Raw genomic sequence first — 22,817 nt, forward strand, 5'->3', positions numbered from 1 at the left:
TTAGGATAAAGATAATATAAAATATGGTATATTTAGGAACATTATGCTGATTAGAAGAATACCAAATCTGTTAATTGTTCAAGAAATTTTTATGTAGTAAATATTTTTATTTAAGGAATATTCTTTCTTTAATTTTGGTCAATGTGAAAAACGAAAGAATTGGATTTGGACTGATTTTCCTTCATGATACATTTCCAACTAAAATTTAGGTGATATTATCCTTTTAATTTAGGTAAATATTAACAAAATATTTAGTTTGACAAATATGATATGAAATTTCATAATTAATCTCTCTCAAGATATCCATTTCCTCCTTACCTAAAATATCCTTAATAACATACTAGCCACTGCTTGTCGGCGACGAACAAATTCCAAACGACACATTCTTCTTTTACATTTTTCTTTACTTTTTTCATGTTCTTTTCCTCATTCATTCTTTCTTTCTTTCTGTGTCTTCTTCTCTCTTTTTTCAGTAGGGGTGGTTCTATACCACCAGTGCCACCACTGATGCAGGGTGGTGTGGACTTATGCGACAGATTGCAATTGCGGTGACAGATTCAACATCAGAAAAAGAAGAAAACCCAGTCGTTGTGTAAATCGATCAACATAGAAGGTGTTTCAATATTTTTTTTATGATTTCCAATGGTGGATTGTCAAGTAGGTGATGAAATGGTGTAGAGGAAATAGGTTTTATGGAGGTTTTAGTGATGTTTTTGATGAGTTTTGTCGGTGGCTGCCGGTGAAATTTTCGTCCAGAAATTAATTGTATTTCTATTAAAAAATAAAAAAAAATTGACTCTATTTGACAAAAAGGTAGAAAAATCTTTTAAAAAGACACTATCAGCTTAAGTTAAAATGTTAGTTAATTATGTGTACTAATTAAATGGAGAGTTGTCCAATAAAAAAATGACATGTGTCTATATTAATCAGATTTTACTTTACTTCTTTGCCTCACATGCCTCAAAGCGAGTGAGCAGACTCTCCCTGCCACGTCAGCACTAAAGGGTATATTTATTCAATTTTAAAGTAGTTCAGGGGTCAATAAAAACCTCGTAAAGATAAAGTGTGCCATAAAATTCGACTATAGTTCAAGGGGGTACTTATGCATTTTCCCTTTTTGAGAAACAATCAATTAAATTTTCATTTTGTATCTTACATATTAATTTTAAGTTGAAATAATAATTCTTTATTTAGTACAAGCTTTGTATCTGGCCTTATTTGTGTACAATATACATTACTATAGATATCTTTAATTAAATTCTATGTATAATTCAGTTATGGTATGTATCCTTTTTTGAGAAAGAATTAATTAAATTTTCGTTTTGTATCTTACACATTGATTTTAAATTGAAATAATAATTTTTTATTTAGTACAAGCTTTGTATCTGACCTTATTTGGGTATAATTACATTACTGTAGGTATATTTAATTAAACTTTTGTGTATAATTCAGTGATGGTAGGTATCCTTTTTTGAGAAAGAATCAATTAATTTTTATTTTGTATCTTACACATTGATTTTAAGTTGAAATAATAATTATTTATTTGGAAAATAAATAATAAAAAGTAGTACAATTTTGTTGTATCTAACCTTATTTGTGTACAATATAGATAACCGTAGGTATCTGTCACGACCCAAAATTTTCATATTCGGACCGTGATGGCGCCTAACATTTCACTTGCTAGGTAAGCCAACGTTAGAATAATATTAACTATTTTTAAAATAATTTTAAATTTATTAATAACAAGGAAACAAATGCGGAAGCAAAGTTTAAAATATAATAAAATAATCCATCAAAATAACGGTGTCTAAATACCATCCCAGAATTGGTGTCACAAGTGCACGAGCTTCTAGAATAAATACAAATAAAGGTCTGAATAAAATAAAGTTGTCTCGAAACAAACACACAGCTAAAATAAAGTAGACGGGGACTTCAGAACTGCGAACGTCGTGCAGTTATACCTCAAGTCTCCTCTGAATAGCTGAAATCCGAGCAAGTCTACGGTACACCGCTGGGACCAACTCCAAAATCTGCACAAGAAGTGCAGAGTGTAGTATCAGTACAACCGACCTCATGTACTGGTAAGTGCTGAGCTTAACCTCGACGAAGTAGTGACGAGGCTAAGGTGGGTCACTTACATTAACTTGTACGTAATATTAGTAACAACAACAATAATAGAAATAATTCAGGTAACTCATTTATTATAATTGAAGCCAACTCAGCAGTCATAACCAATTATCATTTCCATCAATTCTGTTGCAGCGTGCAACCCGCTCTCACAATATATTCACATTCGGTTCTGTTGCGGCGTGCAACCCGCTCCTCCAATATATTCATTTTAATCAAGTCTGTTGCGGCGTGCAACCCGATCCACCAATATATATATATATATATATATGTATGTGGGCTTTTAATAAGTCTATTGCGGCGTGCAACCCGATCCTCCAATATGGACTTTTAATAAGTCTGTTGCGGCGTGCAACCCGATCCTCCAATATGGACTTTTAATAAGTCTGTTGCGGCGTGCAACCCGATCCTCCAATATATTCATTATAATCAATCATGTTGCGGCGTGCAACCCGCTCCTCCAACATATTCATTTACCAATTCTTATAGAAGAAATTTTTCCAATAAATGTAACAATTAATATAAAATTATAAGACAACAAGCATACAATACTTATGATTTAATTATGAAACAAACAATGACAAATAGCAAATTATTATAAAAATCAGGGAGAAAATAGGCAGTTTAATATTTAATATGCTAAATGTCAAATAACAATTAAAACACATAATTCAAATAGAATGTAATAATTAATGCAGGAATTCAAGAATTAATGTTTGACAAAGAATAGGAGAGAAATAATTATTATAATAATTAATTTATGATTTAAAATAATTTATGATTTTTCAAGTAAGCAGGCAAACAATTAATTTGACGACGTATAGACACTCGTCACCTCGCCTATACGTCGTTCACATGCAATTCACATAGCAAATAATTTAAGGGTTCTATTCCCTCAAGTGAAGGTTAACCACAACACTTACTTCGCTTTGCAAATTCCAATCAATTATTCAACCACAACTTTTCCTTTTAAATTTGGCTCCGAAAGCTTCAAATCTATTCACAAATAATTCGATATATTCAATACGAATCATAGGAATTAATTCCATATGAATTTATAAATTTTCTGGATAAAAGTTCGAAATTCATTTAAATATTTGACAGTGGGACCCATGTCTCAAATCCCAAAAAAATATGCGAAATTCGAACACTCGTTCCGATACAAGTTCAACCATATAAAATTTGTCCAATTCCGATATCAAATGGACCTTCAAATCTTAATTTTTCGTTTTTGGAAAGTTTTACAAAAATTTCAATTTCTTCCGTCTAAATCCGAAATAAATGATGAATATATGCTTAGATTTATGAAATACAATCACTATATGATAAAGAACACTTATCCAGTTCGAAATCGTAAAACATTCTTTTGAAATCTCCCCTAAGCCGAGTTATAATTGAGGTTTTGTGAAAAATGGGAAAAATCCCGTTTTGATTCTGTTTTAAGTCACAGGGGTCAGGCTTTCTTCGCGTTCGCGATGAGTAGCAGCCCGTGGCTTTCGCGTTCGCAAGTCCTCCTTCGCGTTCGCGAAGGCTTCCCCCTGGCCTTCGCATTCGCGAGGCATTGCTCGCGTTCGCGATGAAGGAATGATCAACCCTCCCCCATGTGTGCCTAACACTACGCTTTCGCGAGGAGCTTGTCGCGTTCGCGAAGGGTAATGCCTCCATCGCTTTGCGTTCACGACCAAGCCTTCGCATTCGCGAAGAAGAAAACTTCAACTGCCCAGTTTACTCTTCGCGTTCGCGAGAGTACCTTCACGAACGCGAAGAAGAACATGCCAGAACACTTACTGCAGCAAAATACCAGATTTTCAAAGTCCAAAATATCCCGTAGCCTATCCGAAACTCACCCGAGCCCTCGGGGCTCCAAACCAAACATGCACACAAGTCCTAAAATATCATACGAACTTGCTCGCGTGATCAAATCGCCAAAATGACACCTAGAACTACGAATCGGACACCAAATCAAAGGAGGTTTTCAAGAAAATTTTAAAACTTATATTTTTACAATCGGACGTCCGAATCACGTCAAATCAACTCCGATTCCCACCAAATTCGGCAGACAAGTCATAAATATTATAGTGGACCTATACCGGGCTCCAAAACTAAAATACGGACCCGAGGTCAATAATTCCAACATCAGTAATTTCTTAGAAATCATTAAGCTTTCAAGCTTTTAATTTTTCATCAAAATTCCATATCTCGAGTTAGGGACCTCGAAATTCGATTCCGGGCATACGCCCAAGTCCCAAATCACGATACGGACCTACCGAAATTGTCAAAATACTGATCTGGGTCCGTTTGCTCAAAATGTTGACCAAAATCAACTTAGTTGAGTTTTAAAGCTTTATTTCACATTTTTATCCATTTTTCACATTAAAACTTTCCGAAAAATTATACGGACTGCGCACGCAAGTCGGAAAATGATAAAAATGGTGCTTTTCGAGGTCTTAGAACACATAATTACTTTTTAAATTTAAAGATAATATTTTGGGTCATCACAGTATCTTTTTTGACAAGGAAACAATCAAAATACACGTTTTGATATTTGCACATACCTTTTTTAAAAATTAGGTTTTCAGATACCTACGATACCGACTCCTTTTATAGTATTTCCTTAGAAATCTTTGTTTCAACAACTTTTGCTTAGGTTTTGCTTCTCTACATTGCTTAGGGTATAACTTTCGCACAAACAAATTGTGATTTATTCAATTTGAAGTTGCTGCAAAGTATGGCTCCAAACTATAACTATATCAGCGAAATATCAATGTCCAAAATAAGTTGGAACTTGAAGGTTCGTGTTGTTAGATTATAGCACGTTCCAGACCGCGAGAAACCAGAAAATTCTAACTCAATTGAATTAATTATTCAAGATGAAAAGGTGCATACTCTTTACCTGCTATTATTTTTTTCATGTCTTTTGAGTTGTGATGTATTTTCTTCAAGTTATGTGCCTTACTAACTTAAATTTCTTTTTAAATTTATATTTTTAGGGAGATCGAATTCATGCAACTATTCAAAGATCTGTTATGCGTATTTTCAAAACAAAATACATGAAATGACATTGTATGTTATGAAAAATTTTGTGGTTGGACCAAACAATATGAAAATTAAGAGGACAACTTCTCGAATATGCACTGCAATATGTCCATGAGCACTTGCTACAATAATGTTCCCTTAAGCACATGCTTCATATCAAGTAAATTGTATAGCATCATTATTTTTAGTTGAACATTTATATCAAGCAAATTGTATAGTATCATTATATTTTATGGAATATTTATTAGGAGATGGAATAAAAGTTTTAATGAAGTCTCAAAATACTTTTAATGTTTGGTTGTAAAGACAGTATTAACACTAGCAAATTAAACTTTATGATGCGGATCGTTCTTTTTAATTATCCGCTCAAAAGCAAAACAAGCGCGGGTTGTCGCAGATTTACTAATTCACGGCGTGCACCACCACGCTTTGGCTGTTTCAAACAAAAAGGCGTTGCCACTTGCCATCCACGTAACCCCTCACTGCTCGATCCATTCAAAGCAAAATACCAGACACACGCAGCTGAATTTTTTTTTAAAATCTCATCCAAAACCTTCTCTAACTTCTAGGGTTTCGATTCATTGCACTCTCTCAGCTATAGCTACTCTTTTACACCATTACGTCTATATTTACAGAAATGCATACGTATATGAAAACACATACGTCGTCGGAGGAACGTTTCACTTGCCGTTGATTGATTTCGAAATGGCATAGTTCTGATTCACAAGCGCACAAATCGAAGCCTGAGAGTAGTTTTGAGATGATGGACGAGGGTTTAGAGAGGGAAAGGGACCAGGAAAATGGCAGATTAGCGTCTATGGATTCGATTGAATCACGCTGGGTATTTCAGGACGAGGATGATTCGGAGATTGATAGTGTTGATCGCGATACTGTGGACGGAGATGGCGATTCGACACCGCGAAATGGCTTGGAATTGGACTCTGACGATGAGGATAATGCGGAGCAGAAGCTGATCCGTACTGGTCCTCGTATTGATTCGTTTGATGTGGAAGCTCTTGATGTTCCCGGTGCTCAAAAGAACGACTATGAGGTGAATTTTCGGTAATTTCTTTATTTTGCACTTGCTATTAATCCTACTAATTTTTCTAGAAGCTTCTTATACTATCAGTTTATACCTTCCAGACTAATATAACAATAACTACGCCTTAATAGTAAACTATTTGTGATAAGCTATATGAATCTTCTACATCCGGTCACTTTATTTGGGCCAATGTCATTCCAAATTGATTACTGAAAAAAGTTGAAAAAATGAAGTTTTCTAATGTTGCTAGTTAATGCCAGCGGCTGGTGCAACTCTTTATTGCTGTTCTTTCTTTACATGATCAACCTGTCATAGAATCTATTTGCTGTGAGATCATTTTCTTAACAACAACAAAAGAAGGAACTGAAATGTGGAGTCTGTTGATGCTCATTTGATGTACTAGAGGTAGATAAACAGAAGACTAGAAGGACTTTAATAAAAGGACATAAAGAGTTAGTCAAGCTTAGAGAAAGAAGCATGAAACTCAAGCTTGTTTAAGCCTTTTACGAAGAAGGAAAGAACAAACAAAGTTGTTGAACTGGATCTAGGTGCGTGCCTAGCTCTTTTCTTAGTAATCAGAAGCATTTATCTTTTTTCTCCTATTCTGTTTATGAAAATTCTCTCAGTAAATCTGCAAGCTGATATTTCCTTCTGCTACTGAAACTTTGCACTCCATCCCATTAAATTAATGCCTTTAATCATGCATTTTATAGCTCACCAATGCCGATTTATTTCACGTAATCAATCTTGTTTGCTTTTCTGACAGTTAATCACGAGAAACTCTCACTTAGTGTTGTTTTAATCTGACTGGAAGTTTCACCTTTTTGACTAAGCTAATGCCCTTTGTCCATGTTCACATCCTACCATTGCTTGATATAGTTTCTTTACCATGAATGACATGTAAATACCAGTTACCTTCTTGTTAGAGACAAACATTTCCAATGTAGATCGAGACTAGGGCAGAAGTCATTTGATGGCTATACCTGTAGCAAATTAAGGTGTGAAATGACTATCCAGCAAACTTGAAGCTGTGTGCAGAAGAATGAGTATTTCAGCCCGAAGAAATGGCTGAAAGCAAAGCCAGCATTCTGCAGTGAATGCTCTGACAGTGTCATTGGCTGCAAATCTTTTAAAAGAAAAATGATGCTGCCAGAAAAATAGGCTAAAATCAAGGCGCAAAAGGGGCCAAGAATCTCTTAGTGGTGGTTTTTCACTTTTTTGTTATCCACAGTACCTTACCATTTAAAAAAAAGGGGCGAAGAATCTGCCGGCTAGTATTGCTACAAGATAAATGGTAATGCTTCACACATGAGCTAACACCAGCTAGTCATAATGGGCCAAGTCAGGTACTAATAACAAATACTAGAAAGAGGATATAGTTACTACAAGCTTCTAGGTTGGCAGTTGCTTCAAAAAATCTGGAAACTTGTTTTGTATTTTTTTCTTTTTTCCATTTTTTTTTTTTTTTTTGCAAAAGCTATTTTTGAACCAAATACCAAGTCAGGCACTACTAACAGATATCAATTTTATTTGGAAAACTGAAAAAACTTTTCTTTCTTGATGTTTGGTTGAAAATAAGTTTTGCAAATAAGTTATTATTATTATTTTTTTTGCAAAAACCCTTCTCCATTTTTTTGCAATAATTCTTCTTCAAATTTTGAAGCAACACCACCTAAAAACTGAAAATTTCTTCTTTCTTGTTGTTTGGTTGATTTTTTTTTTTCTAAAAGATTTTATTTGCAAAAATCTCTTCTTCAAATTTTGATGCAAACGCCACCTAAGTTCTTGACTGCGTCAACCACCGATCAGTGATAGACTTAATATGAGAACCTTCACCTGCAATTTGCCTTTGGCTTTGTCTAATGGTTCCTTTTTCTATCGAACATGAAAACCAGAAAAAGCGTTAAAGTCTGTTGATTTTTTAAGTGCAAAGAGCTCATGAAGTGCGAGCTTTAATGAGAAAGGTGCAAATGAAGATGCAATGAAAAAATACATGTAATACAAGAAAATAACAATAAGCAAAAACAACAATTATTTGGACAAAAGAATTGAAAAGAATTATTGGAATAGCTATTGTGTAGTGCTGTCTTCTTCAATACGTAGCCTATAGGTTATTGGTGATGAGATGTAAGCCTTAGCGGCTTGGTGCCTGAACTAAAGCACTGCCCAAGGGAGGCGAAGCACTCAGCCTATTGTGCACCTTGCTTCAGGGCTGAAGCATGCCTCAAACAAGCCTTTGACAATACTGCTTTTTATCTTAACTTCGTTGGGCAAAGGTCCTTTCCAGGGAATGCTGGCTTTTATTTGACTTATGTTTTGACCAAACTTGCTTGATTTTGATTTTGAACAACAGATGCAGAATTATCTAAATTTAATGTGTATTTTGCAGGATGTCTCAGCGGGTAGGACAATCCTGTTGGCTTTTCAGACTCTTGGAGTTGTTTTTGGCGACGTGGGAACAAGTCCCTTGTATACCTTTAGTGTGATGTTTAGTAAGGCCCCGGTCAATAGCAATGAAGACGTTCTTGGTGCATTATCCCTTGTTTTATATACCTTAATCCTCATTCCCTTGGTTAAATATGTCCTTATTGTTCTTTGGGCCAACGATGACGGTGAAGGTAAGCTATCATTTAAACTGGCTAATCGTTTCATGACATTTACCACATTACACTCTGATTTATTCAATTAGTTGGTTAATAACTGCAGGTGGTACCTTTGCTTTGTACTCATTGCTTTGTAGGCATGCAAAGGTTAATCTTCTCCCCAATCAACTTCCATCAGATGCTCGCATATCAAGCTTTAGACTAAAGGTGCCATCTCCAGAACTTGAGAGATCTTTAAAACTAAAAGAAAGACTAGAGGCTTCATTGACATTGAAAAAACTTCTTCTGATCTTAGTTCTCGCTGGCACTTCAATGGTGATTGCTGACGGTGTTGTTACACCTGCTATGTCAGGTATCCCTAGGACATTTTACAAATTTTTTTGGTTCTCAGAAGTGGATGGTTTCCGTATTATGGTCCTCTGGGTTCCTTTTTCTTTTGTATAAATTAGCCTTCCTTGTTTCTTTGTTGTACTTAATGTTAGTTTTAAACTATTGCTGATGCAGTAATGTCTGCTGTTGGTGGCTTAAAAGTCGGAGTTTCTGGGGTTAAGCAAGGTAATACTATCTGTACAAAATTGTTCACTTTCTGAAATAGATAGCATTGCCATTTTTTATTGATCTATTACTCTGTCAGTTATAAAAGATTCACAAACTGAAATAGTCTTACAAAATGGAGTGCTCATAATTTCCATGATACCACCACCCCTTTAAGGACATCTGTGAAAATTGGAAATATATATATAGAAAGTAAGCACTCTTTGCAAGATGACACATGCTAATCAAGAAATGGTTCAAAATTTGCTTTATATTCTGATAGTTTACGGGCAACAAGGTGTAAACTTCACTGCCATCACCTAGCTCAGTAATTGAAGGATTTTCTGATTATGTTGCATGTTGCATTGCTGAGTATTCGTTGTTAGTGAATAATGTCAGAACTAAGATTGGTAAAGGAAGACTATGTGTGTGATATGAGATATCTCCATCATGACCTTAATATAGGCCTAATTATATCATCTGATGTAGTGATTTTACTAGCCTTTTATTTTTGGATTGTCATATCTAATGTTGTTGAAGTTTGATGTGGAATTGCTGCTGCTCAATTACTCTCAAGTATTTGTTCTTTGAATCTCGTGGTGATGAAGTCCTTAATTATTACTGCACAATTAGTGCACTCAATGAATGTGGTTGCATGAAGGGGATTCTTGTGAGTTATTGACTTGCTAGTAAAATTGAAGATGCGATAATTTGGGCCAACACTGATTTATAAAAAACTCGTTTTCTGAATATCACTTGAGCAGAAAGTGCTAAAACTAAATCCGGAATACTTTCTGAAATCAGACGAGAAAATGAATTCCAGTCACTCTTTTATAATTTTGCACCGTCAAGCCCTTTTGTTTCAAGTTTCTTAGATTTCATTTTCTTTTGCAGATCAAGTAGTGATGATCTCGGTGGCATTTCTTGTAATTCTCTTCAGCGTACAGAAGTATGGGACAAGTAAAGTGGGTCTTGTTGTTGGTCCTGCTTTGTTTATATGGTTTTGTTCCCTGGGTGGTATTGGTGTCTACAACCTCATTAAGTATGATTCTCGTGTTTGGAGGGCATTTAATCCTGTTCACATATACTATTATTTCAAGCACAACTCAACAAAGGCCTGGTACTCTCTTGGTGGTTGTCTTTTATGTGCAACAGGTAGACACCTGAGAACTGATTCTTTTTGATTGTTGACACTGTAATTTGATGGCCAGAAAACTAAAGGGATGGTTCTATGTGATTTTCTTTCCATGGGGTTTAATTGAGTTGAGTCAACAAGGTTGATGTTTGCTCCACTGAGCTTGCTTTCTGAATGTTGGACTTCTCTATTCTCTTCATATTGGCACAGCATGAGATGTATTTGCAATTTACTTCATTAACATTTTCCTGCAAACTTATTGCTAAGAAGCATCATTTTTAACCTATCCATTTCTTATCCCCCCCGGGGGGAAGTGAGAGCATGGATTTTGAATGGCACAAACCTTTAAACTTGGCATTGATATTGGCCCACAGTATTTTCCTAATGTTCTTCTTGTACCATCTGGACAAAGATAGCTTTTGCTTATCTGTTGTATCACCCTTTTTTCTCGAAGAGTTTGTTTGGGCTTATAAAATGCATAAACAGATCGAGTATCTCCTTTTTGAGTTTCTAGGATATGTTGTGTTTATAATTTTTCCATTATAGCCTGTTCTTTTATATATTTTCTGCGATATATAGCTGATCACTAATTCTGAAATTCAGGTTCAGAAGCAATGTTTGCAGATCTTTGCTATTTTTCGGTGAGGTCAGTTCAGGTATGCAGCATGAGAGTTTTTTGGTGGAAATGGGTGCTGCAATTAATATAAACAATAGATCCATGCATTTTTGGGATATAACCCTGCCTCCCTCTTATATGTCACTAATGATGTCCAATTTGACAGATAGTTATTGATTATATAACGTTGTTTAATTTGCAGCTTACATTTATGTTCCTTGTGCTGCCATGCCTTCTATTGGGATACCTTGGTCAAGCTGCTTACCTGATGGAGAACCATGATGATACAACACAAGCTTTCTTCTCTTCTGTGCCAAGTAAGTTTCTAGTCCTGTAGCACTCACTCTGACAACATCTTGTTTATTTATAATTAATTTTGGAAAAATTATGAGAATAACGACGTGAGACATAACAATATATATCGAAACAGAAGTGTCATGATTTTGTGTAGTTCTCATTACAGATACGTTTCTGAATATAGAAGGGCACACAGACAAAGTAGTTGGGTGAAATTCTGCAATTGTATGCAGGTGGAGCTTTCTGGCCTGTCTTCTTGATTGCCAATATAGCTGCTTTGATTGCCAGTAGAGCAATGACCACAGCAACTTTTTCTTGCATTAAACAATCCACAGCTCTAGGCTGCTTCCCTCGCCTTAAGATTGTTCATACGTCTCGGAAGTTCATGGGTCAGATTTATATACCAGTCATGAACTGGTTTCTTCTGGCGTTGTCTTTGGTGTTGGTCTGCTCTATCTCAAGTATATATGAAATTGGAAATGCTTATGGTAATCTTTTTCTCTTTAGACCTTGCAATTTCGTTGCTGATTGCTCTCTCTGTTTTACCTTAATGCTTATTGTTTGTTGTGATGTGCACATGGAGCTTCCTGATAAATATTTGAAAGTTGGTAGATACAAAATTGAAATACCTTGTCCATCTAGTGTCTTGTTATTTGTTAACTTGTCTCCCGATGTAACCACTGCATAATCGTTGTGCTTCTTTTGTTTATATAAGATGGTCGCTTATAAAAAAAAAGATCTACTTGTTATTACATTGATTTGCCCGGTGTTCAGAATTAAAATCCTTGGAAACGCACTAACGCAGTGTGTTTTCAAACTCATTTGTGAAAATCTACAATGTCGTACTATCTTTCAATATTTTAATTTTATCTTTCAAGCTATCAATGCCAAAATTTGAAGATGACAGGAAACACTTGTAGAATGTTTGATAAAGTGCTGGTTTGTTGTCATTGAAACCCTAATTCTCATGCATCAGATGCTCTACATATTCTTTTGCGGTACAGTCCGTTTGAAGTGTGTAGTATATGTACAATGATTGATTTGTTCATGAAGAAACTTAACGTACCCCTGGTATGAAGAGTTATTACTTGTGAACTATGGTAGGCAGGAGAAATCATTCTTGTAGTTGTTGGATTTCAATTTAGAGTTGTGTAGTTGTCTTTTTAGATGAAAAACATAAGGTGCTTCCAAGTTTTCATCAAATTATTTATTGACTGCCTTGTTGATTTCTTATGCAAACCCTGTTTGACAGCTGTAGCGGAGCTTGGGGTGATGATGATGACAACAATATTGGTTACTATTGTTATGCTTCTGATATGGCAGATCAACATCTTAATTGTGCTAAGTTTTCTCATTATATTCTTGGGATTGGAGTTAACATTCTTCTCATCTGTTTTATGGAGTGTGGGAGATGGAAGTTGGATTATACTTGTCTTTGCTGTAGTCTTGTTCCTGATTATGTACATCTGGAATTATGGAAGCAAGCTGAAGTATGAAACTGAAGTCAAGCAAAAGATGTCTATGGATTTGTTGCGGGAACTGGGCCCCAACCTTGGAACTATCAGAGCTCCTGGAATTGGCTTGCTTTATAATGAACTAGCAAAGGGAATACCAGCCATATTCGGACACTTTCTCACCACTCTACCTGCTGTGCATTCCATGATCATTTTTGTTTGTATAAAATATGTTCCTGTTCCAGTTGTACCTCAGAATGAAAGGTTCCTGTTCAGGCGAGTCTGCCCCAAAAGCTACCACATATTCCGTTGTGTTGCCAGGTATACTAAATTTCCCTGTTTTGCTAGTGCCTTCACTACATAGACCAACTGATGTGAAAGAGAGCTAGAATAAATCTACACGCTTGCACAAATCTGGAGACCAACCTTATTAAGACTGCTGCATGACAGATGGTTAAATGAATGTGTGGCGGACAGTTACCTTTGAGAAGCTGGAAATTTCTTAAATCTTTTGGGCAAACCTATGTGTATGATGGTTAATTCTTTTCTATAAACAAATAATGGCTAAACGACCAGCTTATCTTGTATGCCCTCTGCTTTAGCTGCTTATAAATTTTAAACAGTTTCCTGTCATAATATATGCATTCTCTTCTGCAATTGATGTGCATTTAAGTTTTCTTGGCTACTAATTTTATCTGTCCAAAACTTTGGACCCACAGATATGGGTACAAGGATGCTCGTAAAGAAAATCACCACACTTTTGAGCAACTGCTCATTGAAAGTCTCGAGAAGTTCATACGCAGAGAAGCTCAGGAGCGATCACTTGAAAGTGATGGCGATGGTTCGGACTCTGAAGAAGAGTATGCCTTCTCAAGGGTTCTTGTAGCTCCAAATGGAAGTGTTTATTCACTAGGTGTTCCTCTCTTAGCGGATTTTAGGGACACAGGAAAGGCAGTTATGGAAGAAAGCACTTCAGAAGAGCTGAAACCTGGGACTTCTTCTGAGTCGTTATTGTCTGATGCAGAGCAATCCCTTGACAAGGAGCTCTCGTTCATTCACAAGGCTAAAGAATCTGGTGTGGTCTATCTTCTTGGTCATGGAGATATTAGGGCAAGGAAGGATTCATGGTTCATTAAGAAGCTTATCATAAATTATTTTTACGCTTTCTTGAGAAAGAATAGTAGGAGGGGAATTGCCAATTTGAGTGTACCACATTCACATTTAGTGCAAGTTGGCATGCAATATATGGTGTGAGTTGGCTTTTTCTGTAAAGGTCCATATGAGCTATTTTGGCAAAAATTTAGGTAATCGCCTATCAGTCAACTTGGTTGTTATGTACAGCATAATCATGCCACAGTTTGATTGATGGATACACAGAAATGACCACACCAGAGCTGAATTTTGATGTCCCTCGTCTTAGAAGCTTGGAAGATTCTGCGTTTGTTATAGTTATACAACGGATTCATCACCCAAGTTTGTCGGGTTGCACCTGGGACTGTAATGATTGCCAAGACATGCAAATCCATGTAATTGTAATTTTTTTTTTTAATAATGCATGATGTTCAACCTTGAGGGTAAATTTTATAGGTTTTGCTTGTGGGATGAGTGGTGTGTTTGCAGCTCATTGCGGTGATGAGTTCATTTAGGAAGAGAATCCCTACATTGCTCTACTTTGTTTTATTTATTGCAAATGTGCTAGACAAAAGACCTGTAATAGTTTCTTAAAGAGAATCTTATGTAAAATACCACAAAATAAAGTTCGACCCTATTCATGGGAAATTCGGTGACTATTCAAAAAATGGACAAAATCAGACCAAAAGTTGTTTGGAAGAAGTATCTACAAACTCGCAAAATCAATGCTAACTTACTTAAGTATCTACAACCTCGCAAAATCAATGCTAACTTACTGAAGAGAAACAAAAAGAATGCAATATCCAATGATATATAGACTAGCTTAGTTAAAGATTTGGCTGTTAAACTTGTATGTTGGTTTAAGCGCAATATAGAAATCTATAGTTACAGAATTTACCTTAAATGACATAACACCTTAGCACTGGAATGAAATGAATCCAAATATGATAGAATGACATTGCCAACTCCAACTAAATTTAAGATTGGACTACAGTACATTGATTTATATCCAAACGCTTCATTTTCCTCCAATCCATACCGACGGGGAACTGGATTTCGTTATCTTCTATATCTTTTTAATCTTTATTGCAGCCCATCCTCCTCATTTGGCATGTTGTGTAGATCTCGGTTATGAAAAATAAAGGCGATAATGGACGTCATTCTGTACCTCAAATTCAGAGATCTACCAGTGGCATTTTCTTGGCACAAACTGACAATTACACTTCACATCATTAACCAAACTGTATGCAACTCCTAGACAGGTCGATTCAGTGCCTAGCAACTTATATACTCACTAAGTAGTTAGCATGTGTAATCTGTGATGAACAAAATGATTCTCAATCTCCCAACCATATAAAACCGCATAAGCTTGAGCTGAGCATATTCCATTATTCCCGTCCCTTCAAACTGCGCAGTTACACGGTTAGGATCCCTTCAATTGGTAGGTATCTGAAGCCGAGGATAATTGAATGTCAGAATCAATCACTGACTTGGCTTTGTAGGATCACTATCTGGAGGTTGGATACGGGTGTCTTAACTTTTCTTGATTCAAGCTATTAGAAGCATCAGAAGGAATTTCAACTATTACTGATGGTCCATGAATTTCCTTCTGCCTTGATTGAAACTTGAGTCTCAGCAACAATGAATTTGTCATCACGCCAATAGAGCTCAAGCCCATGAGAGCTCCTGCTATTGACGGAGTAAGCATGGTTCCAGTAGATGGCAGCAGGACTCCAGCAGCTACTGGAATTCCAACCTGTAGTGAGCAAAGATGAGAAGAAAGACAATATGAAGAAGAAACCAAATAAAATGTATGAATATCTCAAAATTGCGGATACAATTGCACACAAATTATCAGCAGCAAGATTAATATGGAATCAGATATGTGACATATACGTAGTTTTAGATCTTCAATATGTGACCGACTACTCAAGATCTTGAAAAATAAAGGAAATGCAGAGAGAGAGAGAGAGAGAGCATTCCCATCAGTAATAAAAAAAAGAATAAAGAGCATTCCCATCAGTGATTTCAAGCAAACTGACAGATATTGGTTAGGTGTCCAAAAGGAACGACTTACTGTGGAGGACAAGAAGCAAGAGTCTTCTCCCCTCCCACAAGTTTGAATACGCTTTAATAATGGTCATTCTAACTTTTAAGTCCTTAATCAATGTTTTGCATGTAGCAAATCATTGTTCTCTATAGATTAACCAGTTTATTTGTCTAAAATGATAATGCACATAGAAACACTTCCTGTTCGCTTAATGGACAGCTAAGATGAAAAACTTACAATGTTGTATCCGAAGGCCCACCAAAGGTTTTGTTTTACAGTCTTCATGGTTAGCCTGCTTAGCTCCAGAGCATCGAGCAACTGCAGCAACGTGATTTTGTTCAAAAATTATGGTACAACACACCGTGCAAGATAAAACATCATAAAGAAATTTTAGTATCCAGATCTAGATCTCTGTGTGTGTGTGTGTGTGTGTGTGTGTATATATGTATAGATTCAAGATTCAACCCAAAACCTGTACATGAGCATATAGAAGACACAATTAATTAAAATTGTGCTCTCTCTAACAAGGTAAGTAAATGTTTAGATAAGGTGTATGTGACAAGCACCTGCAGATGGTCCTTTGAGGCTAGGTATTGCATATTTTAACAGTCAACTTATTCAAGATGCTCAGAAATTAACATATAAGCATGGGATTTTTCATTCCCGAATGCTATGTCAGGGAATTCATTATTCAAATGGCTCTTTTAGAAAAAGTAGTTATCCGTTCCAAACAATCCCATTAGTAGTTTAAGTATAATGCAATAACTGTTTATACTTGTAGAAATACAATATTTTCAGCATGTATTCTGAAGGTGGAGAGAGATGGATAGAGAACAAGACGAAACCTTGGAAAAGAAAAACAAGCGACCATGTTTGCAGCTTGAGGCAAGATTACTCTAGTTCCAGAAAAGACAAAAGAACATGAATGGCAAGGAAGTTGCAAAAAAGAGAGGAGGAAAACCTGAGATAGCCGATCGTTCATCAGTACAATAGAAGACACATCACTTGCAGCTCCAACTCCACCACCAATAGCTATTCCTACATGTGCTGATGCCAAGGCTGCAGTGTCATTTATTCCATCGCCGACCATAGCTACAATTTTCTGATCCTTTTGTAGTCTGCTTACAAACCTACTCTTTTCATCTGGTTTGACTCCATAAAATACCTGAATTCAACCATTTATCTTATTGGCATTTCTAATTAAGTGATGTAGAACTTGTTGTAATGTGTTTTAGCAAAAGGGTTAAAACAGTTTAACAAATATTTCTGTCAAAGGCAGTGCTTATACAGATCAAAATAAACATGCATATAATACCAAAAAGAAATGCAGTAAAATTTTTATTTCTAATAAATGTGCAAGACTAATGAGTACAGCCAATCTGGGACCAGCATTTTTGTTATATTCCACTTCTGCAATTGTCTTTTAGCTTCTATTGCCGACATACTTACGTAGAATGCTGTCCTTTAATTTTGGAAAAGATGACAGAGAGCAATAAGAGATGCATTTCCCAATTGAATCCAATAAAATTACAGCTCGAATATATTATCAAAAGCTAAACATACAATAACAACCTCCCAGGTCAGAGGTCTCTGTACTAGTGATCCACACATTCCTTTTTAGAGGTTGTAACAGTAAAACTAAAGAGCCAATAAGGTGACAAGGTCCAGTCTCAGGCAGTGAAATAAAAAAGATAGGGAAAATGACATTGTATAGCCGCTCTCAAAATAATAGCCAAAAAATGTATATTTTTTGTATATATATACGTTTTGCATGTTATATACAAAAATTATACAAATTTCATACACTTTTTCGGCTACCAAATGTAAATAGTTTCTGGCGCGGGCTAAAAGTGAAAAAAGCCCAAAAATATAGGGTTAATTACTTCGACCATCCCTAATTTAACAAAAAAGTAAATAGAGCTCCTCCCTAGTTTGACGTTCCATTAAACATATCTCTTTCGCCACTATGAAGTGTTAAACATCCGTTTAAAACAAATGGTGTCAGCAAAATATGATAGCAACACAGATTATGATACCCTTGTGAAAAGTTTGAGACATGGGGCCTGCAGGGTTGGAATGTTACCTTCAGAAGGCTCCTCAATGACTGGGAGTTTACTAGAGTGATTGAATTCTTCAAATTGCTGGTTAGTTTCAAGGTACTGTAGAAGAAGAGGACAAAATTGTATGGGAAAGAAATAGCAAAGGAGTATATACTATATACTGTGAAGTCAGCATATGATAACTTAAATAGTTCCGGTCAACTACAAGCAGGGCCATGGCACTGTAAACACATCTGGAAGGTGAAAATCCCTTTTAAAATAGCATGTTTTTGGTTGGCTTGTATCAATGAAGCTGTTCTGACTCATGACTGTTTGATGAGAAGAGGAATGCCATTGTGCTCAAAGTGCTTTTGTGTGGAGGTGAGATTGAAACAAATAGTCACCTCTTTTTACATTGCAGAATAACCAGCAAGTTGTGGTATTTATTCATGAGTATGAAAGGGTCGAGCTGGACAGTTCCTAGGACAACTGCAGAAATGATAGCATGCTGGAATGATCCAGGTATTTGACAGAGGCAGAAGAAATGGTGGAGCATGATTCCAGCATGTATTTGGTGGACAATATGGAAGGAAATAAACTCAAGATGCTTTACAGATAGAGCTAATTTTGAAAGAAGATACAGATGGATTGTATATTTTTGTTTCACTTTTGGTGTAAAGAAGCCCTTGTAGAGGATGTAGAGTCTGTAGTTAACATCGTTGGATCCTTGTAACTACCACAAGACTAGGTTTTTGCTCTTTTTGGGGGGTCTTGTAACTTTGTTTTACCAAAGCAGGTGTCTCTCTCAATTGGTTAGAGTCTCGTGTTGATAACGTGTTATGAAACAATAAAAGGAGAAGAAGAATATTGCAGAGAAAAATAGAGAGAGAGAGAGAGAGAGAGAGAGAGAGAGAGAGAGAGAGAGAGAGAGAGAGAGAGAGAGAGAGAGAGAGAAAGTATGTGAGGAGGTTCCGGACTAATTTCTATTTCTCCCATTCAACCCCACCGAGCCCCACCTTTTCATATTTAAGGAAACCGACACCAGCACACCACTGTTCATGTGGATTAATTACCCCTCCCCTCCCCCTGCACTGGTGCACAAATGTCATCCCAGCCTGCAAACAACCATCACGGTCATTCCTTCGTGAGTATTCCAGCCAGCATCAGACCTCCCTACCACTCCTTACTGTTTGATCCCTATGCTTTCTTTTCTATTTCTGATTCCATTTGCTGTCCTTCTATATCAATCTGTACAAATTGATTTAAAGGAATAGTAAGGAATTCGTATTGAATGATAAGGGAGGCTTTTGATTGTGAGCGAAAGAAGGTGCATTGAACTATGGTTATTTTTATAGTTAGGTTTCTTAGGATGTTTCTAGGATGAAGAAGGCAACTTGTCTTCACTATCCTCACAATTTGAGAATCTGAAAGTTGGAAACTAAAATAAGGAATAACCGAATAACAATGAAAGGATATGTCGCTCAGGAAACAAAGAAAATAGGGTATGGCAGGAGGATTAGAATTTTTGTCAAAACATATGCAATTTTAATCCGCTCATATCATTAGGTGGAGAGGTGTCAAATATTGTTCAACGAGAGAGATGTCCTTTTAGTTTCATTATACGTTTTTGATAACCCTTTTTAGTTTTATTATATTTGGAGGAAGGTCCAACTAATTGATCCAAAAAGTTAGATCTTTCAACTTTTATTCAGTTTGAACATACTAAAAACAGGATAATTTCCATGCACAGTGATGGTCGTAGAGGTTAGTATTCGTCTTAAATCTGCTAGTTAATTTACCATATCCTTCACACAACACCTAATTTCATGACTATATGTCTCGCTCTACTCCAACAAAATTGACCGGATTAGTCCATTTTCATGGACATTTTTAAAAAGCAGGGGGAACAGGAAAATTTGATATAGCAAATTTCTATTTAGTTAGCCATTATCAACTGGGAATAAAAGGAAACGGATGCTGATTCCTATTAGCTATCATGGACTAATAGATTGGCCCTAATTTCTAAGCTAATTCTCCATAAAGAACCTACGTTATGTACCGAAACTATAGTGGAATTGTGGAAACAATATAATGAGCTAATTCTTTCACATCTCAGTGTAGTTCAAATATTGGTGTCGTCACCCAATAATAAGCTGTACATCCAATTAAGAACCATCTTGCGAACTGTCAGTTATGGACTTCTACCATTCTCTCTTATGAGTCTTATCACAAAGGCAATGAATGACATGAAGTACAAATTCTTCGAGTGAGACCAGAGATCAAGGTCTTATTATTATAAAGCTCATAAAAACTTCCTCCTACCAGTTTTAGCTACTTTGCTTTTATGATGCATATTTCTCTTCAGCGCAGCAGTTACTTCCTATCATTAGCTATATCACTTTTTTCTGATGACCCATTAGCTATATTACTTATTGTGGATATTTTTCTTTGGAATCATTAGGTCCACTAGGCAGCTTGTAATGCACAAAAAGATATAAAGAATGGTCCCAGAACTAAGATGGATTCTGGTCTTAAGAAAGATGAAACCGCTTACATTTTCCTTAGGGATGCCAACAACAGATGCGACGTATTCGGCAGCATTCTTTTTGTCACCAGACAGTAAGTAAGTGCTAATCCCTTGTTTCGACAGAGATTCTACAACATGCCTTGCGTCTTCTCTGATCTGATCCTCAACATAAATTAGACCAGCAAGGGCGCCATCAACTCCCACATATACTACTGATTGGTTCTTAAAGTCATCAAATTCTAGGAACGGATTCTCAAGAACTCCATGCCTGCACAGTTTCAAGATGTAGCATCTAAATGGGACTGTATTGAAAAGGATAAAATAGTGTTCAACAGAAAAAGATTGTGAGAAGTGCAAAAAGAAGAAGCTACCTTTTGACCCATTCCAGTGTGCCGACAGAAATCCTTTTATTATCAATATACCCTACAGCACCAGATCCAGGCTCCTCCATGAATGTTCCATCCAAAACCTGCATGTACACATTTAAGAAATTGGACGCTCACACTGCTACACGGTGACAGTGGACACAACAAATACCTAAGCCCAACTATATCCCTAGATTAAATTATGAAATCCCAGGTGTTATGCCTCCTCTGCATCTTAATGCTCAGCCAGCACAAATAGAACAACAGCATGTGATCATACATACATACATATATATGAGAGAGTAGTGAAGTCTTACACAAAGGAATAAGCAATAAAATACCCCAAAGTTTCTTCCTCAACAAGCCCTAATTAAGACAGAGTTAATGGTCTCAAGCTTGTAAGCTGAAATCCAGCTAGTTACAGTCAGATAACCAAGCAACACCCAATTAAACATGACGGATTCTACTGCAGACCTAAATAAATAAATAAATCTCCTCTCTAAGACTCTAACAGCTTAAACTTTCAAATGAGATGTACACGCAATGCAACATGGCACGACAGCAGGCTGCTGTTCTGAGTCTCACATGTATCCACCAATAAAATGGTTCCATGGTCAAAGAAAAGTATCATGCCTGCACATGAGCCGGCATGTTGCAACCATAAATAAATAAATAAAATAAATAAATAAATAAAAGTGTTTATCTCTAACAACTTAAGCTTAGATGATGTTCACACAATTCAACAAACTCAAATAAGACGTGTCAAGGGGCAAACTGAAACCTCGTTGACAAAAAATAGAAGGTATTTTGAATTCCATTTGACTATCCTAATAAGGAAGCTGAAATTTCTAAAATCTCAACTTGGAGAACTATACAAGTTTGAGGCATAGAGCAGACGATGATTTACTAATATCTGTAAAACCAAATTATCATTGGATCGCCGATATATGTGCGTGTGTGCGCGCGCGTAAGAGAAAGATAACATGGACAAATACTGTTAATATATCATGCAATTCAAAGGGCTGAGATTCTCGAATACAAAGGGCATGTGCATAATTTGGACACTCTTCCTATATAGAAATAGGTAAACACTTGAAAAGGAGCACTTAGCATGACTTACCTTCAATTTTGGAGAATTCGCAGTCAGAGCAGCCTCTACAATTGCTTTTCCAATTGGATGATTGGTATTTGATTCAACTCCAGCGGCAAACTTCAGAATATCAACTTCTGACCACTGAAAAGGTGAAGTTGAATCTTGTCTGCACCAAAACTTGGCTCATTATCTCCAATGAAAAAATATCGTTAACACCTTTTCTTTTACCAGAAGGTGTCTGAAGTCCACTTTAACTTTACACATTTTCATAGGTCAACTTTCTGATCAAAGAAAAAAAATCCAAAGATTGGCAACTAAAGTGCAACACGGAAACTCACAAAGCAACAGATGAGAGCAGCAATAAGAAGGTTATTTAGAAAAGGAAGGGACAGAGAAAAAGAAATGAACAACTAGAACAAGAGATGAGTTAGCAATGAGTATAAAGGACGTTAAGTGCTTATTGGTTGCTCTTATTTCATCATGCAGAAATGTTCATGGTTTTCCTCTTTCTAGTGTACTCATGTCTCATCATTCAAACAGTACGAAACAAGTATATGAGGAACAAATGTTAAGTGTTTCATATTGCTTGAGGGAATGGGTTGTTGTCTCCTTCCATGATCTTGGCAATGCTCACCTTATGTGCTAACTTTTGGTTGAGTTAGACACAATATTTTCTTAACATGGTATCACAACCAGACTCATCCTAATTCTTGGTTTACCGAATATTCAGCCACGTTATGTCGTCCACACGAGATATCTGAGAGTGCA

The 22,817-nt window shown here is 36.3% G+C and overlaps 2 protein-coding genes across 5 annotated transcripts in view; one reads left to right on the forward strand and one right to left on the reverse strand.

The window, feature by feature from the left end:
* Positions 1–5,546: 5,546 nt before the first annotated feature.
* LOC107783770 (potassium transporter 7) lies at positions 5,547–14,423 on the forward strand. 3 transcript variants are annotated; one of them, XM_016604790.2, is made up of 10 exons: positions 5,547–6,214; positions 8,595–8,823; positions 8,912–9,160; positions 9,313–9,363; positions 10,237–10,497; positions 11,081–11,133; positions 11,296–11,410; positions 11,624–11,878; positions 12,643–13,165; positions 13,564–14,423. In XM_016604790.2, exons 1-10 carry the CDS (start codon positions 5,924–5,926, stop codon positions 14,096–14,098), a joined length of 2,562 nt encoding a protein of 853 aa, XP_016460276.1. In that variant the 5' UTR covers positions 5,547–5,923; the 3' UTR covers positions 14,099–14,423. The 3 variants fall into 3 exon arrangements, with proteins under 3 accessions (XP_016460276.1, XP_016460277.1, XP_016460278.1); XM_016604791.2 differs by having other exon boundaries at positions 5,604–6,225; XM_016604792.2 differs by lacking the exon at positions 5,547–6,214 and adding an exon at positions 6,614–6,753.
* Positions 14,424–14,767: 344 nt separating this feature from the next.
* Positions 14,768–22,817, reverse strand: part of LOC107811884 (copper-transporting ATPase PAA1, chloroplastic) — a 30,894-nt gene continuing 22,844 nt past the window's right edge. Inside the window, exons 12-17 of one of the 2 annotated variants that reach the window (XM_075238737.1) lie at positions 22,077–22,215; positions 20,963–21,060; positions 20,619–20,859; positions 16,987–17,190; positions 16,263–16,343; positions 14,768–15,731 (exon numbers count right to left, since the gene is read on the reverse strand). In XM_075238737.1, the coding sequence (XP_075094838.1) occupies positions 15,483–15,731; positions 16,263–16,343; positions 16,987–17,190; positions 20,619–20,859; positions 20,963–21,060; positions 22,077–22,215 (1,012 nt within the window). In that variant the 3' untranslated portion in view covers positions 14,768–15,482. Of the gene's footprint in view, positions 15,732–16,262; positions 16,344–16,986; positions 17,191–19,080; positions 19,313–20,618; positions 20,860–20,962; positions 21,061–22,076; positions 22,216–22,817 lie in introns of those variants that run through there. The other variant, XM_075238738.1, reaches the window with a different exon arrangement.

The sequence above is a fragment of the Nicotiana tabacum genome, chromosome 19, assembly GCF_000715075.1.
Source record: "Nicotiana tabacum cultivar K326 chromosome 19, ASM71507v2, whole genome shotgun sequence".
Taxonomy (NCBI): domain Eukaryota; kingdom Viridiplantae; phylum Streptophyta; class Magnoliopsida; order Solanales; family Solanaceae; genus Nicotiana; species Nicotiana tabacum.